The sequence below is a fragment of the Xenopus laevis genome, chromosome 1S (genome assembly GCF_017654675.1).
Source record: "Xenopus laevis strain J_2021 chromosome 1S, Xenopus_laevis_v10.1, whole genome shotgun sequence".
NCBI lineage: Eukaryota > Metazoa > Chordata > Amphibia > Anura > Pipidae > Xenopus > Xenopus laevis.
The window spans coordinates 133,884,373-133,895,554 of record NC_054372.1 but is presented as its reverse complement, the minus strand read 5'-3'; the positions used below and the strand labels follow the sequence as shown (position 1 = coordinate 133,895,554).

General features: G+C 41.4%; 1 protein-coding gene across 1 annotated transcript; it reads left to right on the top strand.

The window, feature by feature from the left end:
• Positions 1-7,365: 7,365 nt before the first annotated feature.
• LOC108707065 (V-type proton ATPase subunit G 1) lies at positions 7,366-11,182 on the top strand. Its single transcript, XM_018243998.1, has 3 exons — positions 7,366-7,834; positions 9,137-9,237; positions 10,551-11,182. The coding sequence occupies exons 1-3, from the start codon at positions 7,753-7,755 to the stop codon at positions 10,722-10,724; spliced, it is 357 nt and encodes a 118-aa protein (XP_018099487.1). The 5' UTR covers positions 7,366-7,752; the 3' UTR covers positions 10,725-11,182.

Sequence of the window (11,182 nt, the reverse complement as noted above, 5' to 3'; positions counted from 1 at the left end):
TTCCCATTCTAACCATTTGTTCCCCCCTTCCAAAATGCAAAGACTTCACAAACTGTTCATTTTAATGGCAGGGTGGGACAACTATATGCAAAACCGCAGTCTGTCACAGAAAGCCCTTCCTCCATGGTAGCTGCTAGTTCCAAGTTGATAACAGGCCGTGGATGACGTCACGCACACGCAAACGTCTCGGGGAACGCCTCCGTCACGTGACATTCAGCGCATATTCGGCGCCTTCTTCAAATCGGTGGTCAATCGGGGATTGCCTGGAGAAGAACCCTGTCACAGTGCTCCACTGAATGAGTATGTGGTTGAGCTGGGCAGCATTAGGTTTTTTCTTGAGGCAGGATTTTACTCCGGTTTTTCCCTTACTGTAATATCGGGGTGCTTGTGAAATACGGGGGCGTTTACTATTCAGTGGAGGCTGCTAATCTTTTACATACTTGGTGGCTTGTTGTGCTCCTCATATTAGGGGGTGATTACAGCCAGCTTCTATGTGACGTGTATTTAGATTTTGGGTGGTTGTGCTGATGAGTTTTGAGGGTTTTTTTTAAGGGAGGGTGTTGACTTGTTTGTGTACTTCCTACCTGCCCTCTGCCCCCTCTGTGTGCCATGCCCTGCCTGCCCCGTGCTCCCTCTGTGTTCCATGCCGTCTGCCCTCTGCCCCCTCTGTGTTCCATGCCCTGCCTGCCCTATGCTCCCACTGTGTGCCCTGCCTGCCCTCTGCCCCCTCTGTGTTCCAAGCCCTGCCTGCCCTCTGCCCCCTCTGTGTTCCATGCCCTACCTGCCCTATGCTCCCACTGTGTGCCCTGCCTGCCCTCTGCCCCCTCTTTGTTCCATGCCCTGCCTGCCCTCTGTGTTCCATGCCCTGTCTGCCCTCTGCCCCCTCTGTGTTCCAAGCCCTGCCTGCCCTATGCTCCCACTGTGTTCCATGCCCTGCCTGCCCTCTGCCCCCTCTGTGTTCCAAGTCCTGCCTGCCCTGTGTTCCATGCCCTGCCTGCCCTCTGCCCCCTCTGTGTTCCATGCCCTGCCTGCGCTATGCTCCCACTGTGTTCCATGCCCTGCCTGCCCTCTGCCCCCTCTGTGTTCCAAGTCCTGCCTGCCCTGTGTTCCATGCCCTGCATGCCCTTTGCCCCCTCTGTGTTCCATGCCCTGCCTGCCCTCTCTGTGTTCCATGCCCTGCCTGCCCTATGCCCCCTCTGAGGGGGGCATAGGGAAGGGGGGCAGAGGGCAGGCAGAGGGCAGGAAGGGGGGGCAGAGGGCAGGCAGGGCATGGAACACAGAGAGGGCAGGCAGGGCATGGAACACAGAGGGGGCAGAGGGCAGACAGGGCATGGAACACAGAGGGAGCACAGGGCAGGCAGGGCATGGAACACAGAGGGGGCAGAGGGCAGGCAGGGCATGAAACACAGAGGGGGCAGAGGGCAGGCAGGGCATGGAACACAGAGGTAACATAGGGCAGGCAGGGCATGGAACAAAGAGGGGACATAGGGCGGGCAGGCAGGGCATGAAATTCAGTGGGAGCATAGGGCAGGCAGGTGACATGGAAAGGGAGCAGAGGGCAGGCAGGGCATGGAACACAGAGGGAGCATAGGGCAAGCAGGGCACACAGTGGGAGCATAAGGTGGGCAGGGCATGAAACACAGAGGGGGCAGGGCATGGAACACAGAGGGAGCATAGGGCAGGCAGGGAATGCCTGCCCTATGTCCCCTCTTTGTTCCATGCCATGCCTGCCCTATGCTCACTCTCTGTGTCACCTGCCTGCCTATGCTCCATCTGTGTTCCAAGCCCTGCCTGCCATATGCACCCTCTCTTCCCTGCCTGCCCTATGCCTCCTCTGTGTGCCACAGAAGGCATATCGGCAGCGGAGAAAATTCATATGCACTGTTTTTATTTGGGGTCCACACATGCCAGCTGTTTGGTATATCTTTGCATACTGGGCATCAAACTGTTCCATAGGCCCTTGGTGTCAATATTTAGGGTGTTTTACAATTGTTTGTAAAAAAATTTGGTGAGATAAATGCAGCCAATTGCAATATTTTTAGGTGATTTTTCAATTTTTTTTGCCTTTAGCGTTGCTTTGCAGTATGGTAATTTGAAGTAGAGAGACATAATTACCTATTATTACATATATTTGGTATATTACAAATACCAAATCTGTTTGTTTTGTTCATAACATAAAATTTGGTATAAATCCCTATTTTGTGAAATATGGCAATTCATTCCATTTTTGTTTTGTTATTAAGAGCTCTAAATCAGCGGAAATATTCAAACTGAGGCTGGTTTAGAAAACTCTGGATCTCCCAAATTAAAGCAATGTATAGTTTTCCTAGGTAAACTACATATCCCCCCCCCCCCCAGAGGTTCAAAAAAACCTCTGGCACTGAGTACAATTGAAATATAAAATTCTGCTGGCACTTAAAAGGGTTAAAACATACTTAGGGATTGCTGGTGCCAAGAGTTGCCTAGTATAAGTATATTTTCCTAACAAGGATGTTTCTGCAGGGACTTTTAACACTTCAAGGCAATGGCGCACACAAAATAGACAATTAGTCATAATTGGATTTGCTAAACTGCTGTGTGTTTTAGCAAGGTAATTCTTAGTATTGTCTATGCCAGGGTATTTATTTGGTGTTTTATAGCCACAACAAGTAGCTGCCTGCAGTAGCTCAATGTGTTATTGCCCTAATGCTGATGGCACACAGGGAGATTAGTCGCCTGCAGTTACAGGAACAGTAACATTTAAAAAAGTGATGTAAACGAATACATTTTTTCTAAGTCCCAAAAAATGCTGGTGTCGTTTCTATTTTCATGGGTTATAGGTTGCAATAGGACACAATTTTTTTTTGGGTACCCTGCTTCCCCCTACTTTTCATAATATATAGCACACTGGGCACATGCGTAGGGCAATAAAACATCTCTATTTGCAGTTATTAAGGTTCCCTGTGCTTGTGTAGTTTTATGTATTTGCTGTAATCCCCCTTCTCTAGCGCAACTTTGCTTTGCCTGACGCATTTGCGCAAGCACAACTTCGCTACCTTTCGCGTCGCTGAGCGCAACTTTGCATTTTAGTGAATGTACCCCATAGACTTCATTCAAGTAATTCAAATGTTTAAGCATCTTTTTGTTTTTCTTTGTAATATTAAAACAGTAGCTTGTATTTGGTCCTAATTGAGATATAATGAATCCTTACTGGAAGCAAAACAATCCTGTTGGAGTTTAAATTATTTTATTTTTTTTAGTAGACATAAGGTATGGATGTCCAAATGGCAGAAAGACCTGTTATCTGCAAAACCCTCGATCCTGACAATTCTGCATAACTGTTCCTATACCTGTAAATATGAAAACAAAATCTAACTTTGTAGGCATTCATTAATAATGTATAGTCCTGGTTTTACTTGAAGATAAAAAAATAACAACTTCATACTAAAAACACTAGATCCTAGTGGATAATATTCCTGGTAAGCAACTAGGAAATAGACGCTTCATTTAGAAAACACTAGATCCTAGTGGATAATCGTATCCCTGTAAAACAAAGATGTATGTAAGCAACTAGGAAGTAGACGCTTCATTTAGAAAACACTAGATCCTAGTGGATAATATCCCTGTAAAACACAGATGTATGTAAGCAACAAGAAATAGACGCTTCATTTAGAAAACACTAGATCCTAGTGGATAATATCCCTGTAAAACAAAGATGTATGTAAGCAACTAGGAAATAGACGCTTCATTTAGAAAACACTAGATCCTAGTGGATAATATTCCTGGTAAGCAAAGATGTATATAAGCAACTAGGAAATAGACGCTTCATTAAGAAAACACTAGATCCTAGTAAATAATATTCCTGGTAAGCAAAGATGTATGTAAGGAAATAGGAAATAGACGCTTCATTTAGAAAACACTAGATGCTAGTGGATAATATTCCTGGTAAGCAAAGATGTATATAAGCAACTAGGAAATAGACACTTCATACTAAAAAAACTAGATCCTAGTGGATAATCGTATCCCTGTAAAACAAAAATGTATATAAGCAACTAGGAAATAGACGCTTCATTTAGAAAACACTAGATCCTAGTGGATAATATTCCTGGTAAGCAAAGATGTATATAAGCAACTAGGAAATAGACGCTTCATTAAGAAAACACTAGATCCTAGTAAATAATATTCCTGGTAAGCAAAGATGTATGTAAGGAAATAGGAAATAGACGCTTCATTTAGAAAACACTAGATGCTAGTGGATAATATTCCTGGTAAGCAAAGATGTATATAAGCAACTAGGAAATAGACACTTCATACTAAAAAAACTAGATCCTAGTGGATAATCGTATCCCTGTAAAACAAAAATGTATATAAGCAACTAGGAAATAGACGCTTCATTTAGAAAACACTAGATCCTAGTGGATAATATTCCTGGTAAGCAAAGATGTATATAAGCAACTAGGAAATAGACGCTTCATTAAGAAAACACTAGATCCTAGTAAATAATATTCCTGGTAAGCAAAGATGTATGTAAGGAAATAGGAAATAGACGCTTCATTTAGAAAACACTAGATGCTAGTGGATAATATTCCTGGTAAGCAAAGATGTATATAAGCAACTAGGAAATAGACACTTCATACTAAAAAAACTAGATCCTAGTGGATAATCGTATCCCTGTAAAACAAAAATGTATATAAGCAACTAGGAAATAGACGCTTCATTTAGAAAACACTAGATCCTAGTGGATAATATTCCTGGTAAGCAAAGATGTATATAAGCAACTAGGAAATAGACGCTTCATTAAGAAAACACTAGATCCTAGTAAATAATATTCCTGGTAAGCAAAGATGTATGTAAGGAAATAGGAAATAGACGCTTCATTTAGAAAACACTAGATGCTAGTGGATAATATTCCTGGTAAGCAAAGATGTATATAAGCAACTAGGAAATAGACACTTCATACTAAAAAAACTAGATCCTAGTGGATAATCGTATCCCTGTAAAACAAAAATGTATATAAGCAACTAGGAAATAGACGCTTCATTTAGAAAACACTAGATCCTAGTGGATAATATTCCTGGTAAGCAAAGATGTATATAAGCAACTAGGAAATAGACGCTTCATTAAGAAAACACTAGATCCTAGTAAATAATATTCCTGGTAAGCAAAGATGTATGTAAGGAAATAGGAAATAGACGCTTCATTTAGAAAACACTAGATGCTAGTGGATAATATTCCTGGTAAGCAAAGATGTATATAAGCAACTAGGAAATAGACACTTCATACTAAAAAAACTAGATCCTAGTGGATAATCGTATCCCTGTAAAACAAAAATGTATATAAGCAACTAGGAAATAGACGCTTCATTTAGAAAACACTAGATCCTAGTGGATAATATTCCTGGTAAGCAAAGATGTATATAAGCAACTAGGAAATAGACGCTTCATTAAGAAAACACTAGATCCTAGTAAATAATATTCCTGGTAAGCAAAGATGTATGTAAGGAAATAGGAAATAGACGCTTCATTTAGAAAACACTAGATGCTAGTGGATAATATTCCTGGTAAGCAAAGATGTATATAAGCAACTAGGAAATAGACACTTCATACTAAAAAAACTAGATCCTAGTGGATAATCGTATCCCTGTAAAACAAAAATGTATATAAGCAACTAGGAAATAGACGCTTCATTTAGAAAACACTAGATCCTAGTGGATAATATTCCTGGTAAGCAAAGATGTATATAAGCCAACTAGGAAATAGACGCTTCATTAAGAAAACACTAGGATCCTAGTAAATAATATTCCCTGGTAAGCAAAGATGTATGTAAGGAAATAGGAAATAGACGCTTCATTTAGAAAACACTAGATGCTAGTGGATAATATTCCTGGTAAGCAAAGATGTATATAAGCAACTAGGAAATAGACACTTCATACTAAAAAAACTAGATCCTAGTGGATAATCGTATCCCTGTAAAACAAAAATGTATATAAGCAACTAGGAAATAGACGCTTCATTTAGAAAACACTAGATCCTAGTGGATAATATTCCTGGTAAGCAAAGATGTATATAAGCAACTAGGAAATAGACGCTTCATTAAGAAAACACTAGATCCTAGTAAATAATATTCCTGGTAAGCAAAGATGTATGTAAGGAAATAGGAAATAGACGCTTCATTTAGAAAACACTAGATGCTAGTGGATAATATTCCTGGTAAGCAAAGATGTATATAAGCAACTAGGAAATAGACACTTCATACTAAAAAAACTAGATCCTAGTGGATAATCGTATCCCTGTAAAACAAAAATGTATATAAGCAACTAGGAAATAGACGCTTCATTTAGAAAACACTAGATCCTAGTGGATAATATTCCTGGTAAGCAAAGATGTATATAAGCAACTAGGAAATAGACGCTTCATTAAGAAAACACTAGATCCTAGTAAATAATATTCCTGGTAAGCAAAGATGTATGTAAGGAAATAGGAAATAGACGCTTCATTTAGAAAACACTAGATGCTAGTGGATAATATTCCTGGTAAGCAAAGATGTATATAAGCAACTAGGAAATAGACACTTCATACTAAAAAAACTAGATCCTAGTGGATAATCGTATCCCTGTAAAACAAAAATGTATATAAGCAACTAGGAAATAGACGCTTCATTTAGAAAACACTAGATCCTAGTGGATAATATTCCTGGTAAGCAAAGATGTATATAAGCAACTAGGAAATAGACGCTTCATTTAGAAAACACTAGATCCTAGTGGATAATCGTATCCCTGCTGCTAAGCAAAGATGTATGTAAGCAACATACAAAATACACTAGACTCTAGTGTCTTATAATATACCAGTAGAGCGGAGCAGAGAACCCACTAAGAGCATATCATATTGTGTTTCCCACTAGGAAATAGACTCTCTGTGTAAAATACACTAAATCCTAGTTGCTGACATTATCCTATAAGAACCATGATATACTATATAGAGTGAAAGGGAGAGTATACCTTTAAAATAAATGAGCTAAATCATACCCACAAGTCCTTCCAAACACTAAGAATAAGTGGGATGTATTTTACATTCACTATATTGTCTAGTTTCTATTCATTTTCCAACTAGAAAATTGTTCCATTAGCAACTTGGAACTAGCTATGTCTGACTGGATTGTCTAGTTTCTATTACTGTACCTTTTCCCACTAGGATTTAGCCCAGCCACACTGAAAGATCTATTTCCTAATCTGTAAAGAGCCTCTGTACCATTAACAACTTGGATCTCGGCTCTTGCCAGTCAGCTCTTCCAGGCGCAATACATTAGCGTCACAAGCCTCACGTCGCGAAATTGTGACATCACCACCGCTACCGGTAGGTAAGCGCAGTGACGCTGCACGTAGCCGCTTGTAGAATGCAGAAGCGAAATGATGACGTAGTTTATTGTTAAGAGAGTGTGGCAGACCTGGAACAAAACCAGATTTTGTTTGTCTTTCCCATGGTATTTGCCAGCAATAGTACATTAATATTCATACGATATCTGCTATTTTGACAATAGTTCACACTAGTTAACATAGTTTCTCACCGGCCCTGCAGCCACATAGGAACTACAGAACAAAACTATAGGCTGCAAGAGTCTAAAATGGGCGGAGACCCTATGACGGAAGCTGGGTGGGTCTAGAAGTGGTGTGTTCACGTGATGCGGCGGATGGGCTGGGTGACGTGCAAGGCTGGTCAGCTGACCTGGGGAGTTCGGTAAAGGTTTCGTAGTGACGGCTGAGAGCGGAGGGTTAACATGGCGAGTCAGTCTGCCGGAATCCAGCAGTTGCTGCAGGCGGAAAAGAGAGCGGCCGAACGAGTGGCGGAAGCGCGGAAAAGTAAGTGTGATATTAATAATGCACATACTGGCTGATACACTTGAGAAAGGGGGGGGGGGGGGTATTGATGGAGGAGATCCCTCTGTCTGGTCTCTGCCTTGCCGGGTCTGACTAGGATTTTTAACTTTGGTACTGTTTATTATATCCATCCCTTTCAGTGCAATCCAGTTGCATTGTGGTTAATTAGTATTTATAATTATCATTATAAGTCAGAGCCAATATCAAGTTGCAGAGGGACAGTTGGGGGGTAAATTGGATTAAAAAACATGTGGCCACTGGGGAAAGAGATTATAGCCATTATTTACCAAAACATTTTTTGGAGTGGGTGTTATTTTTTTACATACCCACAATTCAGCATTCTTCCCCAGAATCCCCAGTGTATGGCATAAATGAATGTAAAAGCATGCAGCACCAATAACGGCTTTGGTGTCCAATTCATTGGGAGCAAGTCAGGCCAGGAAAGCTACGCACTAATGATACCTTGTGGGACAGCTACTGACCCTAATGTGCCCCCTTCCAACCTGAAGCCAGACTGGCCTGATGCACCAACCTGTAACCTGTCCAAAATGTAATTAATCAGCCCGGGCCGGCCTGTGCAGTAGTTACATCAGCTCAGGGCTAGCTTCCAGGTACTCTGCAATTACCCAACATTAACCTGGGGCTTTATGAGATGTAAAAGTGTGATTTGTGCTTTTGCCTGGGTGTTCCATTCTACTTGTTGCCAGAATCCTTAGCCCAGACAGACAGATGTACAAAAAGGAAAACAACTGATCAATGCACATTCCCTAGTCCTCTGTTTCACATATGAACTTAGGATCTAAGTTAATGCATGTATTTTGCAAAACAGGGGTTTTTAGTTACAAAATGATCATAAAATTGATAAGCCACCATACTACGTATGGTGGTCCTAACTGTATGGTGGTCCTAACTGTTTACCCCTGGTCAAGTTTTGTCTGATTTGTCATCTCCCTGCAGAACTACATGTCTCTGGGTCATTGTCTCCAGACCAAGGCATCGGCTTAAATGGGCTTGATCCTCCCCCATGCCAGTAGCATTTTATAAGGGGAGAGGTTTGCATTGATTTTTTACACAGGCTTCCTTTCTCCCCGCTTAAGTCTTGTAAAAGAGAGTGATTGCCCAGACCAGCACCACAGTTCTGATCTTACTAGGATTTCCAGTCAAACCGGTGACCAGTGGCTTAATATTTGGGGTCCCCTCCCCCCCCCTGGGAAAAGGACCCTGCTAACATAGTAGTACAAGGCCTGTGATTCCTGAAACTAACCCTCTTTTATCCTTTACTAGGAAAGAACAAGCGCCTGAAACAGGCCAAAGAGGAGGCGCAAGCTGAGATCGAACAGTATCGTCTGCAGCGAGAGAAAGAATTCAAAGCCAAAGAGGCTGCTGTATGTATTAGATCATATATCATGCTTCGGATATATACCACATAATTAGGGATTAATGGGTGTGCTACACAAGCGTTATGGACAATGTTACATGATCATTTCATTTGTAGAGGTACATGATTTAGATGGCAATTGTTAGCAGTCCATTTTGTCTGTTAGCAGAGAGACACGGGGCCACTCATAATGTTTGCACTGAGCACATTTCCCTTTGCTCGTCCTATACCCCGCAAGGCAGAGCTGCAGGCAAAACCGACAGGTCTGTCATCCTATTATGAGCTCAGTGCAGGTAGGGCTGATTAAACCTTGGCCCAGAAAGGAAACATTAGGGCAGAACCAATACAATCCTGATATTGATTGGTAAAATGGTTGGTGCTGTTCACCTGCAGTCTGCTTCTAGAACTAGAGTCTAAAATAACTTGCCCCAAATTCTATTTTTTGGTAGTAGTAGTAGGGATATGAAGTATGGAACAGGATGACAATGCTCATTGCTGGTACATGGCATTTATTCTCTGCCTGCTTATGAGATAGCCTGCTGCTTGCTGTTCTGATTAATATTGCTGGAAAAATCATCACATGATACCATCATACATCCCCTTTTTTGGCTTGCCTAGGAACATTCCCACCCCCCTTAGTCACAGGACCGTTCTTACTTCCTTACAATAACAATCTCATGGCTTGTATTTGTAGCAGTGTCAGATGGAAAGGTTAATTAGAAGTGGCAAAGAAAAGAGATTAGTGATATAGAAAAACTGTTCCTTTGGGCACACATAGAAGGTTAAGATACCAAAAAAACACCCATGGCGCTTCCCATTAACTACAATGACACTGTATAGGTGAATAAATGGTAAATGAAAATGGTATCTTGCTAGATTTCAGGCCAAGAACTGGCTAGACCACCTGTTAACTGACCCTATAGAGGGCCATATTTTTTTTTTTTTTTTTACTTAAAGCTTTTACTTTTTAGTGCACAGGGGATAGTCTTTACCCAAAGATATTCAAGATGTGGGAAGACAGTTCGCTCTCTCTAGGGCCAGAACTCCAGCTTTTTGGTTTGGGTATGCAGCCTGGTGATGATGTCAACGCATTGATCCATTTCTTGCCCAATGGGTCTCCATAAACCCATTATTATTATTTGGTCTTGATCAGATGCATGTGATTTGGTCAACTAAGTGGGTGGGCAGACTGGGCAGAGCTCCACTCACTTGGCAGCCTTCTCAAACAAGCATTTTTATAGCATGCATTCTACTGATCCCCCAAGCCACCTTGATCCTTCAGTATGAAGCATTTTTCACTTAGCCATTATTTTCCTGCAGGCTCTCGGCTCGCACGGCAGCTGCTCAGAAGAGGTGGAAAAAGAGACCTCTGAGAAGATGTCAATTATCCAGCAGAACTATGCAAAGAACAGGGAGAAGGTTCTGGAGAACCTGCTTTCCTTTGTGTGTGATATCAAGCCAGAAATCCATGTGAACTACCGTGTGAATGGCTAAAAGCAACAGCAGCATGTCAGCTCAAGGGCTTTCTTCCCCTTTCCTCTTTATTTGTTTTGCCTCGTGTTATTTATTGTGCTCTTAGGCACTGATACCAGTCATTTTCTCAGAGGTTAAATTAACCAAATATGCAAATGTTCTTAATGGGGGATTGACCACTGAACAGTGTCTCTCACTGTAATTCCTTGTGTGGGAAGCCGATTATACAATAAACCATGTTAGCAGGGCTAATCTTTGCAAAAAAAGAGAGACTTTCCAGTTCAGTATGTCAAAGGGGATGTGAAATAGAGTTGGGTTGTCCTTAAATTTCCTGCTAGCTTGAGTAAGGGCATGGGGGTCTGTGTTTTAATTAGAGTGTTTACCTTCAGGAGAACAGTAGAACCCTTTTGTACTTCCATCTTTTCCAGTGGTTTCTTTCATTATATTTCACCTGCTGAATTAAAACCTTTTGCACTCTC

Coding starts and splice junctions, on each gene's coding strand:
- LOC108707065 (XM_018243998.1), top strand. CDS start 7,753: ATGGCGAGTCAGTCTGCCGGAATCCAGCAGTTGCTGCAGGCGGAAAAG. Junction 7,835..9,136: donor AGTGGCGGAAGCGCGGAAAA/GTAAGTGTGATA, acceptor ATCCTTTACTAG/GAAAGAACAAGCGCCTGAAA. Junction 9,238..10,550: donor TCAAAGCCAAAGAGGCTGCT/GTATGTATTAGA, acceptor ATTTTCCTGCAG/GCTCTCGGCTCGCACGGCAG.